The following is a 21,153-nucleotide window of genomic DNA, read 5'->3' as shown; positions in this document are numbered from 1 at the left end:
TCAGTGAGTAATCAAAAATTAAGTGCAGCAAACTAGAAATGAGCACTGTTGAGTCAAGTTGTATGATTTTTTTTCCCCGTTAAATCATTGCTTAAGGGCTTCTGGCCCCCAGCTCAGGAATCCTGCCCAAAAATGCCAGATGTATTACACAGTTGAGTATTGCAATGTAAATAGTGTTCTGTGCCATGAGAGCAGGGTGGTCCATCTTCTAGTCAAAAAAAAAAAAGAAGGAAAGAAAGAAAAAAGAAAAGGGGAAAATACACTCTGAAATAAACAGTAGTTGTAGTGTTATTTGTGTTTTTGGCTGCACAACTCGTATTTTGGAGCTGAAAGAACACAGATAAATTAGTGCTTTGGACTGGCAGAGGATTGAAACTGAGATGCTAGAAAGCAAGATGGGTCTTGGCTGAGGCTGCATAATTTAGTCAAACAGGCAATGTAATAACTAAAATATTAAAGACCATTGCTTACAGGCAAAACCTGTGACTTTACCTTATTATGAGCTGTAATCTTGTGCACATAGAAGCAGAGTGGACAAAGAATGAGAAGTAGGGAAGGCAGGGGCATGGGGTTCTTCTCGACCTCATGCTGTGACTGGGTATGTTACTGCACCTTCTGAGCATAAACACTGTTGAGCTGTTCTTGTTTTCAGTTAAATACTCTTTGCTCAATATTAACAGTGATTTACCTTCGAGTGTGCTTATCTTATTCAGGTGTGGTAGTGGGTATAGGGGGTTCATTTACACATTTTTCCATTTGGTGTGTGAACATGTAATTTCATAATGTTTAAAACTAATTGAAAGGAGATTTCCACAAATCTGACCTGAAAGGAAATTGCCAAGGGCGATGCTGTAATCAGATTTACATTTTAGTTATCTGACAAATCTGTGAATTGCCATAGCTTCCTTGGGTGTGTGCAGAGGGGAAAGGAGTTACAGGAACTTCACTGTATGTGATAAACTGTATTTAAATAGCTACGAATGTAATCCCATGCAGATCTCAGTGTAATCTGCTCAGTGAGATACTCAGAGAAGGATGTGCTTTAGAAACTCACTTTGCTCATTGAGATACTCAGAGAAGGATGTGCTTTAGGAACTCACTTAAACATCTCCCTTCCTGCTGACACTACAATAGCATTAAAAAAGTCTTTATCTATTACAAATTTAATTTTTCCTAAGTTACCTTTTCTGTAATTGGTAAAAAAAATTATATACGTACTTAAGATTCTTTCTTGCACCAGTTCTCCTGGGGAGTACTTCCTGTGCGTTTTTCTTATTTGTCTCTCAACACGGGCCTCATTCTGATCTCATTTACACCAGTCTTTACTGACTTCTCTTAGGGTTCCCACAGTCCAAAAAGAAGAGAGTCACTGTTCAGAAGCTGATGCTGTTTAAGCAGTAGATAATAGAAAATATGATGTTCTGGTGCAAATTATTAAGATCAAGAAACAAAAGCTAAAATGTTTAGTGTGACTTCCAGCTGTAGATAAAAGCAACTTGAGAGAATTGTGATCAGGTGTAAATATCTATTAATGGCTCTTTCTAGAAATTTGGGGAAATAGGATGACCTTTTTTCTTTTTTTTTCCCTTTTTTTTCTTTTCTTTTTTTTTTTTTTTTAAATAGGCTACAGTTTCACATGGCTTGCAAAAGAAATCTTTCTCCCTTTTTGTTTCCCACACCAATTGATTTATCATTTTGCTTGCAAGCAGGCTTAGAATGTTAGGGCAGGAACACACTCACTTTTTTCTCGTAACTTTTTTGTTGCGTACCGAAACCAGTTGACTTGAATAAATTTTTCTGTGGTCTGAATGAAGCCAGCAACGTGGAAAAATCTTGCCATTCAGAGCCGTCTGAATGTACATTTCAGCCACACAGTAAGCTGTATTGGTAGGCAGTGGACTGCTAAATACAACCATTTTTCGCAGCAGAGAGTTAGACAGGTGATTAGCATAATTAGCACAGAGTAGGCTATACATATGGTAATGTTAAGTGTGTAAATGCCAGCTGCGGTGTAAAATTTATGTCAGGGGTCGACAGGGCTGTGCGAAAGTATTGTGTTACAGCTGCAGGTCAAAGCCTCCATTGCTTTACCCCCTTTTCTCTTGTTGGTGAATGCGCTAAACAGAAGAGAAAGACAGAAATATAACAGATAAGGCTTTGATTGAACAGCCTGGTTCCGTGCAAGAGGGACTACTCTTAAAAAAAAAACAACCAAAAAACAAATTCCCCAAAAACTACACATGCAAAACAAAAGTCCCTCTCTTTCGTTAAAAATTTTATTTTGCATAATGCCAGCTACAGAAGTGTTGCAGTCTTTGAGTGATGTCATTATGGTTGGATGAGGGGAATCTTGTGAGGGGAAGTACAAGGTGGGTAATTATGCTTTAAAGAGCAAAAACAAACAAAAAACCTTTAATTCACCTTCTCTCTGCATTCCAACCCACTTTTTTTTTTTTTAACTCTCTGTTACTTACTGCACTTAGGGGGGGTAGGAATTAAATAGTCTTGAAGGTGACAGCATTAAATGTAATAAAATCTCAACAGTGCAACAATCTTGGAGCTGCATGACTGGTTTTAGACTAAGTGCCAGAAGTTCCTCTGTGGTTTTGTGTGTGGGTTGTTACACTTATTCCCCAGGTACCTCCCACCTCCTAAACCACTGAATTCTTTATAAATTAAAAATGACTAATGCAGGTTTCTAGTTTTAAAGGAGCACAGCGTTGAAGGATACACATCTTTTTAAGCATCTGAGGGGGAAATCGGTAAATCTCTTTGTTGCTGTAAACTGTTCATTCATATATTTCATTCGCAATTTCCTCCCGCCCCCCCCCGCCCTTTTGTATTTTTTGTAGCCGGCTATAAGGAGTGGTGGTGTTGACAGAATATAGTTCACACCACTCTGACCTTGTGATGAAACTTCCTCACAGCCGCAGGGGGTCCTTATGAATCGGCCCCTAATCCAGCTAATCCCGCTCGCAACAAAATCATGAAAGTGGCTCCCAGCGATGTGTTTCCCTGCGCAGATGCGGCGGGAAGGAGCGGCCCTGGCAGCACCGGCCGGGCGGGAGGGATGGAGGGGACCTGCGGGAGGGACAGAGGGGACCCGGGAGGGACAGAGGGGACCCGCGGGGTGACCTCCGTGCCCAGGGATGGAGCAGTTGGGAGGGAGCGCAGCCCCTGCGGTGAACTGGGCAGTGGGGTGGAACTGCCCAGTGGCCGGAGCAGAAGGCAGGAGCCCTGCCCGGGGGTGTGTTTGCCATTTGTTCAGCTTTCTTTCCCGGCCCTCCCTGCTGCAGCACAAACCTGGCCATGTGGCCACGTGCTCGGAGTGTCCGAGGGAACCTCTGCCCTCATCCTGCGCGGGTGGGATGTGTCTGTGAGTGGGGTGCCTCTGTGAGTGGGGTGCCTCTGTGAGTGGGGTGCCTCTGTGAGTGGGGTGTCCGTGTGAGTGGGGTGTCCGTGTGAGTGGGGTGTCTCTGTGAGTGGGGTGCCTCTGTGAGTGGGGTGTCTCTGTGAGTGGGGTGTCCGTGTGAGTGGGGTGTCCGTGTGAGTGGGGTGTCCGTGTGAGTGGGGTGTCTCTGTGAGTGGGGTGTCCGTGTGAGTGGGGTGTCTCTGTGAGTGGGGTGTCCGTGTGAGTGGGGTGTCTCTGTGAGTGGGGTGTCTCTGTGAGTGGGGTGCCTCTGTGAGTGGGGTGCCTCTGTGAGTGGGGTGTCTCTGTGAGTGGGGTGCCTCTATGAGTGGGGTGTCTCTGTGAGTGGGGTGCCTCTATGAGTGGGGTGTCTCTGTGAGTGGGGTGTCTCTGTGAGTGGGGTGTCCATGTGAGTGGGTGCCTCTGTGAGTGGGGTGTCTCTGTGAGTGGGGTGTCTCTGTCCCACTTGGTGTGAGCGGCGAGCGAGAGGTGAAAAATTGGCCTGGTGACAGATGCGGGAGCTGGTGGCCAGTAAGAAATCTCGAGGTGGGGGGAGCTGTGGCAGGCAGCAGGTTCGGTGCTGTGGGGAAGCACTGACCTGACCTGATTGTGTCCAACAGTGAGAGCAGTTCTGCTTCAGTGCAGAGCCATTCAGAAGGAAGCTGCTTAGGCAACAACAGATGGTCCAGCAAGCAGCTGGTGGGGAGTGCTTGAAAGGAGCTGTACCCCATTTCATAACATGTTCATTCCTTTCATTTTTCTGTAAGTTAATTTTGCTGTCTCCTAGAAGTGTTGTTTAGGAAATGGTATCCCCTAAAAGGTTCTAGATGAAGAGTTTTTTTCATTGCTGCTTGCTGCTCCTTTAAAAAAAAAATTGCATTCAAATTTTGTGCTACTCCATCTACAGATGAAATCTGTGCTATCCCAGGAGCACAGATGAAAAGACCTAAAAATGCTGCTTTTAACCACACAGGAAAACAATTACATATTTGAGGAAGGGGCACTGAGAGGTTAAATGAAAAGTTGGGGCTAAAGGAAAGCTGACTGCTGTGGAACAACACAGCAAATTGTTTGTAACATATTACCCAGCAGAAGCTCTTATTCAACCTAAAGTAACTTGAAACAATTACATTCAGCTGTTTTGAAATCCTTAGGTTTAGACCTTGAAGCCCTTTACATACCCTTCTCAGCAGAACTAGAAACTTTGCCACTTTCATGTGTGATTGAGGATTTTGGCCTGTTATGAAGCGTGCTTGACCATTATCTTAAATTACTGAAGAATAAAAATTCACCTTCCGCCTTAGTGCATGTAAAGTGTTACATGACCATAAACTGTTGGAGAGTAGCAATGGTCTGTGTTAGCTGCCTGTCCTTACTGTGGAGGCAGTCTCCTTGATATCTAGGAAAAAGCAGAGCCTAAGAGACTTTTATTTGTTTGCTACTTCAGCCGTAAAATTCAATAGTTGAACTTCTCCATGGAAAGCTGGGGCTTGGTTGTGACTTAAAAGGACCATGTCTTTAGAAGAAAGGAGAGTTCTCTCTCCGTGGCCATTCACTCCTCAGTCTCTTTGTTTGGATGGTCAGCAAGGATGCCAGATACGATGGTGGTTTTCTATAATATGGACACCTGCCTGCTAGGAAATGCACTGAGACCACCAACTCATTTCACGTAAGTTAGCAAACAGCTGTCAGATGGTAAACAACTTGTGGTCACCATTGTTCCTGGCTGGATTAGAAACAGCGACCCAGAGGTGAACAGCTCATCTCATGTTACCAGGGACATGTGTTGCAGCTCACTAAGCAGCCACTGCATTTTGTATTTAATTGGTAAGTTTGAATTTTGTGTACAAGTTTGGTATATTATTTTACATTTCAAAGCTGGTTGCATGTTGGGTTTTTCCTTCTGTTTGTACTGTTTAATTTGTTAGTTTTGGTTTGTTGGCTTTTTTTGCTGTACTTTTCCACGCTCTTAACCCAGATGGATACCAAGGAAGAAATCAAAATGTCCAATTTTCTTTAGCGATCTATTTTACCCAATCAGAAAGAATATTTATCTGCCTATAGGCAGTACAGATGCATAGATGTTAAACCAGCTTTTGGTTGATTTTTAGAAAGAAAAGCTCCTAAAATTGCAGGGAAGGTTTCCCACTACAAGCAGTGACAGCTGTTGTTGGGCTGTCTTTCTGAGTATGCAGATGGCTTTGTGTCCTTGTCACAGCTCTAAACTTTATCATACTGTGACAGAATGAGAAACCAACTTTGATGTGTGTTTTTATTTTTGCTATTCATAATCATGTCAGCATTAATGAAATTTGTAACAGCAACACTGGAGTCATCCCCAGCATGTGTGAGGAGTAACTTAACTCATATCATATGATGGCTTGGGAGATAAAAAGCAGCCTTTTGAAGTGCTTTGTTTCTGGGGGTTATTTGTTAGCTTTTTTGCATTTGTAGGCTTTTATCATTGCTTTTGCTTTTTTTTTTTTAACATGAAAACAAAGAACCTGATACCTAATTCTTAGTGTGACAGAAGCGGTTGAGTTGGTCATATTGCTTCTGCGTTTTATTAGGAGTCAGTGGTGCTAAAGAGATGCTGAAATTGGTTAAATCTTCACATTGGGAGGTGATGATATTCTAGACAGTGTCCTTTTGTTGGACATTATAACAAGGGAGAAGGATGAGTGTGGAGTGTCTGCCTTTACACTGGTGGACAGCACTGAGTGCTGGGAAGGGAGATGGTGGGGTGCAGGCTGTTTTAACCTGGGCAGGCACTGAGCCTGCTCCGTGTGTGCTGTACAGATGCAGAAATGTGTGTTCAACAGAGTAAATGCCATGCAAGAAAACACAGACACAGCATGCAGTTTCTGACTGCCTGTGGTCCAGTGCTGGCACAGGTCATACCTAGTTACATGATAAATATGATATTTTTTCATGGACATGTTGCACAGCCCCCTCTTTAAGATGTTGGTTGTTTACCACTGTGTTGTTCTGGCTCTTGTAAGCTCACCATTTCTCAGTGGATTTTTTTGTGTTTAGCTCAGTTTTCATTCACTTTCTCTGACATCTTTATTTTGCGTTACCTTTGTATAATATAATCCTAATGAGTTTATGAGAGCCATCCTTGCATCATTACAGTATCATATACATCAGATACATGATAATGTCTCACAGTAGTTAATAAATTCAGAGAGCAACCATGTAAACCAGTAGCAGTTCTGACTCTACAAGCAGAAGGCATTTTGAAAGTTTAAAGAATTAGACATGCCAAGAAGTCCCATTTCTTGTTTTAACTAAACCTGGACTTATAGAAGATGTTTTGCCCTTCTCCAAGCAAACAGTTTTGCCTGTCAGGCCTAGAGAATGATAATTCTGAGGAATATGCTGTCTTCACTGCTCTTCTGTCAGGATGCTGACTAAAATTGTCTGTGTGGAGAAAAACTATATTCTGTTGCTGACAAGGAGCAACACAGACAAGCTCAAACATCTGAGAGAACGTGTAGACAGAACTCCCTAGAGAGCAACAGGAAGCTTTAAATCAAAGGGCCGTTTTTTTTCTATGCCCAGTAAGAGGCAGGGTAATGTTCCTATCTGCCAGAGAACTTTGACTCTTTATATCAGTTTCTTTATAGGAGGTTTCAATCCCGTATGAGTAGTATTTGGTTGCTATGTTTTGTTTTCGTGAGGTCTGTGTTCCTTTACTGGTAAAAATGGAGATTGTCACTGGTGTCACCAGGTACTCCTTTCTGCTCTGTGGCAGGTGTGAGCAGTTGTAATCCCCGGATCCAGTTAGGATGGGGAGGCAAAACTGTGTCTCCCTGGTTTGTCTGTGTACCATTGTCATGGACTGAAACTGGCTTCATTGCCTGGTTCTTGAGTAACACCTCTATACATGTACCTGTGTGACAGATGCACATGGGAACAGCACAGGAAGAGACTGGGTGAGAAGTGGAGTAGAAGAGAGCCCTTGGCAGCAGCCAGAGGTGAGGGAAACAGGCTGTGTAGGATGCCAGGGAGAGAGGTATGAAGTCAAAGTCCCTTCCTGGTTCCCCTCAGGGCAGAGAGAGGGTGCTGAAGGGTGAGAAGGGAAGGTGCAGAATGGAGGGAGTGTGTCTGTTCTCCCTTTAAGTCTGGCCTGCACTTGTCTTTCTCTGCACACTGCTGGGTTGGGGTTGGGTAGTGAAGACTGAGTCCCAGGTGAACACATTGGGATGTTATTCTGTTTTTGTTTTTATATGTCATTGGGTCCTAAAGGGGTCTTATTCCTGTGTCTCTGGTTCCTATTGTAGTGATAACAGGTATTGCAAATTGCAGAGATTGCCTGCATTGGCTATTGCTCAGGGCATAAAGTAAGCACTGTAAGGGTATTAATCTACGTATCTGACTTATCAAAAAGGTCAGCATCTTTTGGAGAGGTGAAATGAAAACATTGTTTGTGTGAGGTGCCTGTGACTATTAGAGATGTGATTTTATTGCTTTGAGTTGTCACTGCCAAAAGGTTGGGCTGGGTTGCTCTATGCTACACATTTACAGTCTTGAAAAAATTAAATAGGTGGTGTTGCTCAAACAAAGCAGAAGTGTGTCTGCCCCTCAAGTGCTCAGGTGGAAACACGTTAAGGCCTATAGTCTTTAGAAGGGACATTCTCTGGAAAATTTTACTCCATTCATGTGCCTCAAGCTTGTCCAGAAGAACTTAGGCTCCAAAACCAGTAGGTATTTGTGGAAAACTTGGCTCTGGTTTTTCAAAGTCTGTCCTCCACATTGGTAGGCAAGCATTTTTATCCCAAATGTTTGGCTCTCAGGAATGTTCTTTTTCAGAGAGAGCTTGCTCACTGCTAAGCTACTGGTTGCACAGTTATGCACAAGGTAACTATTCAGTGGTTAATAGAGGTAGTGTCCATGTCCAAGAAAAATAAAAAACCTTGGGCTGTGTGATGCAATTCCAGTAACCTGAAATGGACCATTGTAAGATACTCTGAAAAAAAAAAAAACAAACACCAACAAAAACATTTCATGCCTTTAAAGCCACTGAACAATAAATAAATAAGCAGTGACTTAAAGCAATTGCTCATGGCTTGATTTATCACTGATCTCTAAGTGTGACAGAGGTCGAACTTACTCCTGAGACTACTTAGTGTGGAAGGGACTGCAGTGGTGGATTCCAGACTTCTTTATAAGCATGGTGATACAATGCCAAGTAAATTTTGAATGCTGGTTATGAGAAGGGTGTAGATAAGACTGACATTTGCAGTGGAAATGAGCATATGAGCTGAATAACCCAGTAACTGCAAAATTGTGTAGTCATTGAAAGGAAACGTGTCAAAAATGGTGCCAATGAATACAGTTTCATTCTTGTGTCCTTGGAGGGTGTATCAGAGTTACCCAGATGGACATAGAGACAAGCAGTTTTGTTTTTCTGGGTGCTTCTCCCTTAAGATGCACTGAAGCATTTTAATGTGTGATGACTGAAACAGTGGGACTGTGACCCCCGTGCTGAGTAATGGGATCTAGAGCCTTTCCCCTGTAGGTCATGGGTTCAGGTCTGCCTCGAGTTAAGGATGACTAAAGCTTGTTACCACCTGGCAGCTGTTCATTGCTCTTGGGAGAGGGAGACACAGTAGTCCTTACATAGTTCTTAGCAACCCAGAGGAACAGTTACCACTGACTTCAGGCTCTTCAGAAGGGCAAAGAATTTAGTACCTTGACCAACTTCTGTTGCACTTGGTGGGGAGCTTCAGCAGATGTGTTCCATAAGATGTGAGGCTGACTTGCACATGGCAGATCTTGAGTGATCGGGCAAAGAGCTAAGAGGGAGGCCTATGAGTATCGGAGAGGGTAAGGAGGAGGAAGACACTTTTCCTCTTCCTGGAAAAAACCTAGCTTTTTAACAAGAACTGATACTCGGCAACAGAGATTCCATCACTGAAACTGTTGAACACTGGCCTTCAAACACATTCTTGAGAATTAGGCACTGATACACTAAATGAGAAATACTGCCAGGACACTGGTGTTACTGCTTTGTTGTAATTTCTTCCCCCTCTCGCCTTTTTTAAAATTTGTTGGCTAAATTGTACAGATGGCATGGTATCTCATTTTTAGTAGGCAGACACCCAGAGTCTGATGGCTCTGCTGGAAGGACAGTGTACAAGCTGCTGCACTGTGTTACCACCAGCCCATGATCTGTTATTAAATCAGCACTTTGGCTTATGGGAGTTTGTGCTACTGATTCAGTCATCTAGGTACTGAATCATAAGGAATCGTGTAGTAAAGGGCTCAAATGCCATCAAGTGGCTTTTGATATATCAAAAGGGAAAGTGATGTGTGAATTTTGTCATCAGAATATTAAAATGAAATACTGTCTGTCTCTGATATGGAATAAAATTGGAAGTATTTGTACTTATATGCCATATATGCAATTTCAGTCAGTAGCATTTTCAGTGTAAAGTGTTGCTGCCACCAAGTAAAAGAAAACAGAGACCATAAGGGAAAACCACAGAACACCAGCATTTTGGTCATATTTTCCATCGCAGCACTTGTCCTATAATGTGGAAATTCTGACTATAATGCTTTTTTTTTTTTCTTAAAAGTGTAAGGAATGACTTTCTGCAGAGTGTATGAGTCTTGAGTGTAGTATTGTATCTCTTCAGCACAGTGAGGCTAGAGGCTTCAGGTACATATCAATGACACTTTTTACTGGGTTCTCTCTTAGGTTTTTTGCACCAACTGTGGAAAATCTGGGAAAAAAACCCAAAGCAACAAGAGGCTTGATTTTAAAAAAAAGCATATTCAACTAATTGTGCTGACTGTGTAGGTTTAAGACACCTGAGTGGCATCCAGTGATCTTTGCAAACTTCCAATCGAAATAAATTAAAACATAACTGGTTAGAACTTTCACATTTTTCTTTTTTCCTTTCCTTTTGCTCTCTTTTACTTCTGATATGTCAAATGGCCACTGATGTATCCACTTGCTTCTGGTCTGTCCATATATTTTCACATAATCTGGCTTTGCAGAGGAAAATTCTGTCAATCTGCATTTATATTTCTTTGTACCGGACTGCTGCCTTGTATAAAGTACCCTCCTTTGCCAGTGGAGTTATCTTTGCTCTGTTTGCTTGAAGAAATGTAGATAATGGACCCTTCAAAGAAATAATTAATTGCTGTAATGCCTTAAGAACAAGGCATTGAAGCGGATTTGCTGCTGGGTTCTGGAAAGTGTGCCCGTCTTCTTGGGTGGTTTTGCTATTCCTGGTTTGAATGTTAAAAGAGTAATGTTAAAAGAATGTAAAAGGCTGCTGTACTGATGACTGACTTGCACGATGCAGTTTTGATTAGCTAGATCTGCCTTGTTCAGTGAAGTTGATCTGGTTTGACAGGTCCTTGATTAGGAAGAGATCATCTCTGTTGATAGTAAACAGTTGGTCACTTCAGCAGAGATGGGAACAACGCCCTTTGTCTTGTGTGAACTGTGGTTTGTTAGTTCAACTCAAATTTAAAAGGAACACGTGGGTGGAATGGGAGAGAATATAGTACCAGGAGTATAAATTTGTGGTAGACTCCACAGTCCTCATAACATTGGGGCTTTATTGTCTTGGCTGGCATTGACACAAAAGGGGGGAGAGTCATTTTGTCTTTGAAGCACTTGCAGTGTAGAGGATTGCACAAGAAAGGTCTAGTTCCAAGGCATACAGAGTAGGATAACTCTGCTCCCTTATTCCCCATATTCCTGTAAGGTGAAGCAAAATTCAAGTATCAAGGACTGCTGGTTGGTGGAGAAAGACAGCAGTGAGCATAAACATAGGGCTGATGAATGAAAGTATTTTTAGGGTATAAATCTTGATAAGAATTAACAATAGCTTTTTGTTACTGTGTGTGTACAGTCTATTATTGTATGTCCTTTCACTGTAGTAAGAGTGATGTTAAGAAATTCTAGAGGCACTCTAGGTCAGGAAGTTGTACTTTGATTTTTTTGTTGTTGTTTTATTTTGTTTGCTGTGTGCTGGTCTCTGTTACTTGATATGAAGGACGTAATACCACATTGGACAGACTGCAGAAAAATTGTGTGTATTGTGGAAACACTTACTTCTTCAAAGAATTGCTGAACAAGAAATGAAGCAATGGTTCATGCCAGAATGTGTGTACGGTTTAATTGCTGAAGGTCTCATTCTGACAGCTTTATGCATGCAGGGGCCTAGCTTCTTGCCTGGTGGTCGTTTTAGCCCTGGGGGTGTTACAGGTGGGGTGAGGGCCCGAGTGACTGAAAAAGTATGTCCCTGTTTAGGCTTGTGAATCTCATCTCCCACGCTGCCAACTGGCTATGGATCAGTCTTTTGTTGTATGGCCTAGGAAGAGATAGATGTACATGCTTTATTTCTGTTCATGCTGTTGCAGAACTAAACTTTGGCAGTAATTCAGATCACCAGTGTCAAGCTTATTAGGACTGAGAAAAATGTAACAAATTCGACCAGATCTGTGGCTTGTACTTAGATTCTTATCCTCATCTGGATGTGGTCTTGATTCAGCTAATGGGCTGTAGTAATTGACATCACCTCCCACATGCATTTGCTAGAGAGACTGCAAGGGAGGTTATATAAAGTGTATGAACACTAGCTGAGTGGGTTTTTGGAGAAGGGAAGATAATCTTCCACTCTTTATGCAGTGTTTTCTGGTGAGGCAAATTGAGTATGACTCCCTCTAGAGCCTGTCGACTCTACAGTCTTCCTCTACCTCTTTCTTTTGTGTTTTGTCTTCTTTTTTTCCTTCCCTTCTTTCCCCCCCCCCCGCCCACATTTTGATATGGAGCACACTGTTCAGCTCGTGTGGGTTTAGAAACAGATGTTGCACATGAATCATCTTCTGCATCACAGCATGTTAAGCCAGGTACTGGACCACTGAGTAAATTAGCTGTAGGCAGACCTTTCTGCTGCACTCAAAACTGCATCTCTTTATGTGAACTTAGTATTTTTCCTTTTTTATTTAAGGCTGAAAGAAATACTTCTGCTCACTCTTTCCCTCCTCCTTTTTTTTTAACCAAAGGGAAACATTTGCCTTCTACCTTTGCCAAATTATTTAGTAGAAGAGTGTAAATTAAAGCCATTTATCTTGAAGTGTGCTATTGGAGCAGACTGTTTATACAAGTGTAAGAAATTGTAACATAGTATTTCGTCTGGTCTGCAAGGAAAAGTTTTTTTTTTCTTTTTTTCTTTTTTAATTTTTACAGGTGGGATATTGGTTATAATGTAGAAAAAAAATGAGGCTCCGGTTTACACATCTATGTTTCAGTGCAGTAGCAGTCAGAGGTACTAACAGCTGTTACTAGTTTTAGAGTTACACTGTCATCAGTTTGAGATAGAATAGTGTCTTGACTGCACACAGTCGAGTTTTTCTGACTGGAGGGTGTTCATCAAGGGAATGCAGAGTAAGGTACTGGCTAATACAAAGTGCTTCATATTTACCCATCAGTTGGTGGACGAGTGAGTCGGGAGTTAAATTACACACGGCAGAAGATTGGAGAAGAGGCCATGTTCAACCCCCAACTCATGATCCAGACTCCACAGGAAGATGGTGCTAATGTACTGACGACAGAAGCACTCCGACAGCACCTTGAGTCTGCACTCCAGGCCAGCAGAGTGCATGTGTATATGTACAACAGGTAAGGGGAGAATTAAGAGTTGTCCTGGTCATCTGTAATAGCAAGAAGGTGGACACATGCTTTCTTCCATGTATTTTTACATGGTTAGCATTTCTCAGCCTTTCCCTTGGGGCTGTGTTTTGATTTGAATGTCACTGGTTTCTGATACCTGACACTGTGGGATGATAGCAGTGACAAATTGGCATTTAACAAGTAAAATGGGGTAAGTGGTATTAGAAGAGATTCTGAGAGAGTACCCCATGAGCTGTGCTACAGCATGCAGCATTTGTTTTGGTAAAGAAAAGAGGTCTGTGATCTTAAACATAGGACCTTATGGATGGGATTCCTAACATTGAAAATCCTTCCATGTTAGAGTTGAATTCACTTGCTGACACCATCATGAGGTACATAATGACTGTAAACAATGGCACAGGTTACTGTCCTTCCAGTAGTTTGGATGTAAAGGAAATGCAGATGTGCTAGCAGTGTCAGGGGGTGGAATAATAGCTGTTTAATAACACAGACAACAGAGTTGGCCTTGAAGAGTGTCGTATGTGCATACTGAAGGTTGGGAGTTGGGTGTTGTCCAACAGAAAAATAATAATGGTATACTTTAGGTACCAGCTTTGGGCTAGGATGTGTCCCTGAAAAATTATTCCTCCAGGGTTATTACTTACACAGTGATGTGCCCAGGAGTTCTGCCTGTGAGGCACTGAGCTCCCTGTCCTTCAGCAGCTCTTTTCAGCATACTCAGCTGATGCCTCTGTGAGCTAATGCTGAGGCTTCAATTATCTTTTACCCAGCTACTGCCTTGCCTAAGGTATTAGAAGTCATGGCAGTGGAAATTGTAATGTAGGTGAAAAAGGAAGACAGAAATCTTAATGGTTAATTTTCTTCAGCGTATGTGTGGGATAGCTGGGTATATTCTAGTCCTCTGAGCTGGAGCTGGCTTCTGACATACTTGTGACACTGAGTGATATCTTAAGTCACAAATGGTCCCATTTATACGAAGATGGATTTTTTTCTCCCATTATCATGTGTTGACTAGCCTGTACATGCAAAAGCACCTCCCTTGTTTTTAATGAGTGTTACCGAGAATAGGAGAATAACTGAATAACTGTACCAAATGTCTACTCTGTAACTACAAAAAGAAAGGCCTTTTTGGGGGGTGGGGGGTGGAGACTTTGGGTGGGTTTTTTTGAGGTCTAGCATGTTTATTTTTAATAATACTTGCCTTACTGAATGATTTCCCGCTTGAGGGCAATATCACAGAATCACAGAATGTGCTGAGTTGGAAAGACCCCCAAGGTTCACTGAGTCCAACCCCTGGCCCTGCACAGGCCCATCCCCAGAGTCACCCCCTGTGCCCCAGAGGATCAGCCAAACCCTCCTGGAGCTCTGGCAGCCTTGGGGCTGTGCCCACTGCCCTGGGGAGCCTGGGCAGTGCCCAACCAGCCTCTGGGGAAAGAACCTTTGCCTGAGATCCAACATGAGCCTGCCCTGACACAGCTCCAGCCATTCCCTGGCTGCTGTCCCTGGTCCCCCCAGAGCAGAGCTCAGTCCCTGCCCCTCCTCTGCCCCTGCCCAGGAATTGGAACTGCACTGAGGTCTCCCCTCAGTCTCCTCTGCTCCAGCTGAACACACCAAGTGCCCTCAGTGTCCTCACACGGCTTCAGATCAAGGCCCTTCCCCATCCTCCTTCCCTCCTTTGGACACTCTCCAATGGCTCAATCCCTTCCCTCCACTGTGTCCCCCCAAACTGCCCCAATGTTGAGGTGAGGCCACCCCAGGGCAGAGCAGAGAGGGACAATCCCCTCCCTGATGCCCCAGGACAGGGTTGTCCCTCCTGGCTGCAGGGCACTGCTGACCCAGGGAAAACTGGCACCACCAGGACCCCCAGGGCCCTTTCCTGGCTCTGCTCTCCAGCCTCTCATTCCCACTCTGTCCGTCCATCCAGGACTGCCCCATCCCAAGAGCAGAATCTGACCCTTGTCTTTGTTAAACTTCCCATGGTTGGTGATTCCCAGCCCTCTGACTTGTAAGGGTCTCTCTGCAGGCCCTCCCTGCCTTCCAGGGACTCAACAGCTCCTCCCAGTTTTGGGTATATGAGTTGCAATTTTAAATGTCTGTTACATTTTAAAAATAATTCCTCAGTAATTATGCAAAGAGAAGATATTTGTCCTTCGTGTTTCTTACAGACAGTGGAAATTGGAACATTTGTGTTACAAATCAGGAGAACTCATCACAGAAGCAGGTTACATGGACCAGGTATGTGTAGCAGGCATTCAGTTACAAGGTTTGTGCATTTTCATGGTTCAGCTTGTGCTGCTTTGATTATATTCCAGTGTGACTGTGTTTTTCCCCTTTCTGATTTTGACAGATCATAGAATACCTTTATCCTTGTTTAATTATCACTCCTTTGGACTGCTTCTGGGAAGGAGCAAAGCTACAATCAGGAACTGCCTATCTATTGTAAGCATGCTTTTTTATAGCTTTCTGGTCTGACTGTTTTTAATTGTATAACTCTCTACGACTTTTCATTTGCACTCCCATTGTTTATTCAGACTCCTATTTAACAAGAAAGAAGTATAAATGTAGTGTCTCCATGGAAAGTACGCACGGATTTTATTTTAATTTAACAAAGATTTTCATTGTTTCTTAGAGATGATTTGTAAGCCTCAGTTTAAATCCTCTGTTATTTTTCCTGTTCTGGTAGCATGAAAAATAAAATGTAAATTCTGTATTGAAGTTCTAAGAATTTTATGGTTTGCTTTTTTTTTTTTTTCCTGAAACAAACTTGTTTCTGGTGTGGTTTTTTTTTTTTTTCAACACAAAACACAAAAACATTGATTGGCTGGAAATTTTAGACCTAAGAAAGTGTCTTGGGTTAATTCTCAAGTGTTCCTAAGGAATAAAGGACAAATCCTTTGCTTATGAGATCATTAAAGAAACCATATAGTATCTTTTATGGATGGTTTCTCACAGTTTACAAGTGTGATATTATATGCCCTGAATTCTTTAAAGAGTTAATTGTTAATCTGTGCAGGCATTTTCTGTTAATTATGCAAGAGTTAGCATTTGAGTTATTGTTTCTGTGCTGGTTTGCATGTCTCTGCAAAAGCAATTTGCAATGGCCATCTCCTAACCTTTAGTGTACAGTTTTAGATGGGGAAATAAGGGGGTTTGTGTTTTCTGGTTGGGAGATTCGGAATAATGACTTAAGCCTGGTTAAGCAGATACAGTGTGGTTTGAAGCACAGAATAAGGCAGTCAAAAGCCTTTCTAGTCTGTCAACATCACAAATTCAGAAGTGGGGGGTGGGAGACGTGACAGTGATAGTGGTGACAGCCATGGTTGCAGGAAAGCCTGGTTGATAGTCAAGCTGCCAGGGCATTTGAAGGAGCACAGTATTGTTACAGATAAACAAAGATCAGTTATATTGATTGATTACATTTCCAAGATGATTATTAGACTAGCAAGAAGTAATCTGATACTATGAGAAAGGCTTTCTTTCTTCAGCCCCCTCTCTTCTGTCCCTCTCCCCTCCCCCTTAATTCTTTGAAGCAGCAGTTGGCTGCTTTTTTTTATTATTTAGGTGGTTGATGATTTGTTTTGCTTTGTTTGTAAATGGAAATATTTTTAACCTGTGAATATTCTGTTTTATATGATAACTTTGTAAGAACTGAGTATTTTTGTTAAAATTACGACTGGGCTGCAAGAAAACTACATAAGCAAATCTAATTAAAACATGCTTTACATTTTATGAAACAGCCTTACTAGAAAACTTTTAACTTTTAGCATAACATAAGTTAGTTATTTGTTCAAATATGAATTTTAAAAGTATGCTTATTTCAGTACTTCTTTTGTCTTTTTTCTATGTGTCTTTTTCTCCTGGTTGCTCTTGCAGAGGGAAGCCTCCTTTGCAGTGGATCAACTTTGACCCCTTAGAATTCTTGGAAGAGTTAAAGAAAATAAACTACCAAGTGGAGAGCTGGGAAGAAATGCTGAATAAAGCGGAGGTTGGTCATGGTTATATGGATCGACCCTGCCTGAATCCTGCTGATCCCGATTGCCCAATCACAGCTCCCAATAAAAATTCCACCAAAGTAAGTTTGCTTGTCCCTGTGCATGTCTTTTCAAGGGAGGGCTGGGGGGTGGGGAGGGGTGGGGGGGAAGGTCAGGCAGAATAGAAAAAAAGTACCATTTTCTTCCAAGCAATATATAGTTCTTATTCTTGAGTGATGTGATTTTTCTGTGCCCGTTAGGTGCTGTTAGCTCTCAGTGGTGGACTTTTCCTTGTTCTGTGATGCAGTGCTTAATGCTGAGTATTTAAAGTACAGTTGTCAGCTCTCCTCTGGCTGTGGAGATGTGGCATTCAGCAAACCTGGTGCCTCAGGCAGACAATGGCCATGCTGGAACACAGCTGCCCCTGCTCACCACGCAGCCAGGCCTGTCCTCCAGGGCAGCCAGTCCTGCTTACTTTCCTGACAAATTTGGGCCTCAAATCTATAATATATCCCTTTATCAGTCACATTGGGCCTTGCAGAAATTGCCATTTGCTCCACGAGTATCTGGGTGGTTTGTTCAACTTGATTTCTTGAATGCATTTCTTCTAGTAGACTGCCTAGATTGCCTTTAATATCCATTATTCTCATTCACTGGGTGCTGACTTAAGGTATGAGTTTGTCTAAAATTATGAAACCAATTAATTGCTTCCTTATAACTTTTTCTAGCCTCTTGATGTAGCCCTTGTTTTGAGTGGTGGATGCTATGGACTGTCAAGAAAATACATGCATTGGCAGGAGGAACTGATTATAGGTGGTACAATCAAGAACAGCTCTGGTAAACTTGTCAGGTAAAAAAATGTTTAAAGAAGAAGTTTTAGTTTGTTAAGAGTTTGTTTTTTGGGGCACAGTGGGAGGATCATGCAAAGTCTGCTGCCCTTCATGTGTATTACAAATCTCACTTAAAGAGGGATGTGACCCTCTAAAGAGAACAGAATTTAAAAGAGTGCTTAGGAAGTTGTTTAAATTTAAGGCAGCATCTTTGCTTCCTACTTCTAACCTCAGAGTGATAGTGTATGTCTCTCAGGAAGAAGGCTTCTTACTGGCAACTTTGTTGTTTAGAATGTATTTATAAAGCATTGAATGGTTTTTACAGCACTGAACACCTTCAAGGAAAAAGGGAAAAAAAATAGTTTGAGCAGTGTGCTCACTCATTTGACTTCTCTCAGAATTCCAAGATCTCCAATGAATTCATTTGGAATAAATATAGAGAAAAGTCTATTTTTATGTTCCTGTATTGTAAATACAACTTTGGGTGGTGAAACAAACCCTTTTGTTTTAAACTTCTAAATGAGGACGTGACACACCGGACTTCAGTGGGGGAAGAAACCGGTGAATTTGAACTGTTCTGAAAAATGTAGGCCATACTAAGCTAAATGAAGCATAATTCTTCCAGAGAACTTTTAGTATGAATTTTGACCTTTTTAACATTCACTCTAAACACTGGTTTGTTTTTCTATAAGTAGCCAAATAGTGTGGTTTTAGTGAAAAATAAAGTAGTTCCTTAAGCTTCTAAAATGGTTGCATACAGTTGCATACTGTGGAAAGTCAGGGTGGATAGTTGTTGCCCTTGTGTTCTCCACGCAGCTTGTCAGGCATGAAGAGTTTAGTCTGACATTTCTCTCCAAGGGATGAAAAGGACTAAGGTCATCAAATGACATTTTGCCAACAGCATTTCCAAGATCTCATAGAAATAACTGTTCTGGTGGTATCCTCACAGTAATGTGTCTTATCAGTCATAATCTTTATAATTTTTAGGGTTCTGATTTGTAGGGTTCCATTCTTTGTTCCTGAAACCGAACCTGTCGAAAACAGTGGCAAAACTCACATTAATTTCAGTGAAACCAGATTTAGCCTCAATACTTGCATAGAGCAGTACAGCTGCACCAGAGACACGATAGAATAATTATATTCTGTTCAATTTTGGTACAGGCATGTGCCCTATGAAATCAAGAACTCGTGCAAACTCCTGTTAGGGTTGCATTTGGGACTTCATGCTATGAAAATATTTTCCTGAAAATGCTCATTTTATACCTCATTCTCCTGTATTTTCTCTCTATGTTACAGTGCCCAGGCTTTGCAAACCATGTTTCAGTTAATGACTCCTAAGCAAATGTATGAGCACTTCAAGGGGTATGAATATGTTTCCCATATCAACTGGAATGAGGATAAGGCAGCAGCAATTCTGGAAGCCTGGCAGAGGATGTATGTTGAGGTAAATTTGAAGATAACCTAAATACCATACTATAAAGTTCTACTAAGATCCTCTGCCTTCTGTCACATCTTTTACAGTATTTCTTGAAGGAAGATGCTTAAACCAGAACCAAACCATTGCCCCCCTATTATTAAGGGTTCTTTTGGGGTTTTATTGTTTCTGGGGTTTTTTTTCCCATCAGAAGCTGCTTGGTTGTTCCCGTATGAGAAGCCATGAAGGTTTTGCTCTTTGCTGTTTGGGACATTTTTGGCTTTGTTGGAGCTGAGGAGAAACCGAAGAGCTGGCTGGAGTTTAAAAGCTTTTGGTTGGCATGGTTATTCTAAAGGTGTCTGGAAAACATTACCCAGCCCTGGGCAGCTCTTTGAGCAGCAGCCCAGGTGGGGAGGCTGTGTGACAATGCCCTGCTGACCTCTGCAATGGCCAGGCAGGGAGGGCAGGGACACTGCTGGCCTGGGGTAAAGGCAGAGCTGGTGTTGCATGGTGGGGCTGTGGGAAGGAAGGGATTCAAGGGGAATGTTTCTGATGGGCTGGGAATGCAGGAGCCTTTCCTGAAGGGTGCAGATTCTGGTCTCACAGGGCACACTTGTGTAGCACCAGGGGTAGTCTCTGCCTGGGGTGTGGGCTTTCACTGGGGCATCAAGGCAAAAGGAGGTGATTTCAGTGTGTGCTGAAGCAGATGCTAATGGTTTCTTTTGACTAAGAGACTAAAAGAAAACATTTTCTTCAGTCACACCGAGTTTTATTTTTGTTTTCGTAGGTTGTTCATCAAAGTGTTGCACAAAACTCTACCCAGAAGGTGCTTTCCTTTACTACAACCACCCTGGATGACATCCTGAAGTCATTTTCTGATGTCAGTGCTATCAGAGTAGCTAGTGGCTACTTACTAATGGTAATAAAATAAATTTATTTCATTTTCTTTGGTAGTAGAGCAGGGCTTAAAAATCTGCTTTATTGTTACCAGAGAATAGTCTAGAACATTATACATATATTTAAAATAAAAACTAGTTTGTAAACTTTCCCTCAGGCATATCACCTGTTCCACTTGGTAACCTCTGCGTTCTGTTCTGATTAAAAATGCGTGTAAGCATCTGTATGTTGGGTGGGGAGAGAGCTGTTAGAGAAAGATCCATTCTAATATTTTGGGTTTTTCCTCCAAACTCCCCTCCCTGCTCCTCTCCTCAGCTTGCCTATGCCTGTTTGACGATGCTGCGGTGGGACTGTGCCAAGTCTCAGGGTGCTGTGGGGCTGGCAGGAGTCCTCTTGGTTGCACTCTCAGTGGCTGCAGGATTGGGCCTGTGCTCATTGATTGGAATTTCCTTTAATGCTGCCACAACTCAGGTATTTAGAAGACACAAGTCTGCTGTTGAATTACAGGCGCACTGCTAATAAATGAACACAACTGAATCTTTGAGGGGGAAAAAAGCTGAAAAAATATTTTGACTGTACATTTTTGCTTGTATCTTTTTCCTATCTCGTGGCCTGTGCTGTGATGAATTAAATGATCATGCTGCCAAGTGACGTTAAAGAAAAAAAAACAGTATTATGTAGTCTGTATAGGTTCTGGGTTGTTTGATTTTTTTTTTTTTTCTGTGTCCCAATACCAGTGGAGGCATCCACTTGTATGTAAGGAGCTGCAGATTTGTTTTTACATCTGAATATATCAAGATGTTCAAATTCTGAAAATATTTTGAATATAACTCAAAGTGTTATCAGGTATTTTTTGACTGAACAAAACTTGAACTACTTTTGGCGAGATTTTGTACCTGTAAATGGTACAAAAGTTTAAGTTCCTCAGCAATATTCCAGAAAAAAGGTTAATACCTGTATTGCATCTTTTTGAT

General features: G+C 42.1%; 1 protein-coding gene across 2 annotated transcripts in view; it reads left to right on the top strand.

Moving 5' to 3' along the window:
• The window catches only part of PTCH1 (patched 1), a 69,996-nt gene that overhangs the window by 12,219 nt on the left and 36,624 nt on the right, over nt 1-21,153 (top strand). For both annotated transcript variants that reach the window (XR_007902763.1, XM_051777320.1), the window contains exons 3-10: nt 12,866-13,055; nt 15,233-15,302; nt 15,415-15,506; nt 16,941-17,139; nt 17,767-17,888; nt 19,165-19,312; nt 20,070-20,201; nt 20,495-20,650. Coding sequence is in view for 1 of the 2 variants with exons in the window: in XM_051777320.1 (XP_051633280.1) it covers nt 12,866-13,055; nt 15,233-15,302; nt 15,415-15,506; nt 16,941-17,139; nt 17,767-17,888; nt 19,165-19,312; nt 20,070-20,201; nt 20,495-20,650 (1,109 nt within the window). In the remaining variant the exon portion in view is untranslated. The remainder of the gene's footprint in view (nt 1-12,865; nt 13,056-15,232; nt 15,303-15,414; nt 15,507-16,940; nt 17,140-17,766; nt 17,889-19,164; nt 19,313-20,069; nt 20,202-20,494; nt 20,651-21,153) is intronic.

Source organism: Manacus candei, unplaced genomic scaffold (assembly GCF_025592945.1).
Source record: "Manacus candei isolate 608988 ecotype Guabito, Panama unplaced genomic scaffold, ASM2559294v1 h1tg000010l, whole genome shotgun sequence".
Taxonomy (NCBI): domain Eukaryota; kingdom Metazoa; phylum Chordata; class Aves; order Passeriformes; family Pipridae; genus Manacus; species Manacus candei.
The sequence above is the reverse complement of the archived record's forward strand: the minus strand, read 5'-3'. Positions and strand labels throughout refer to the sequence as shown.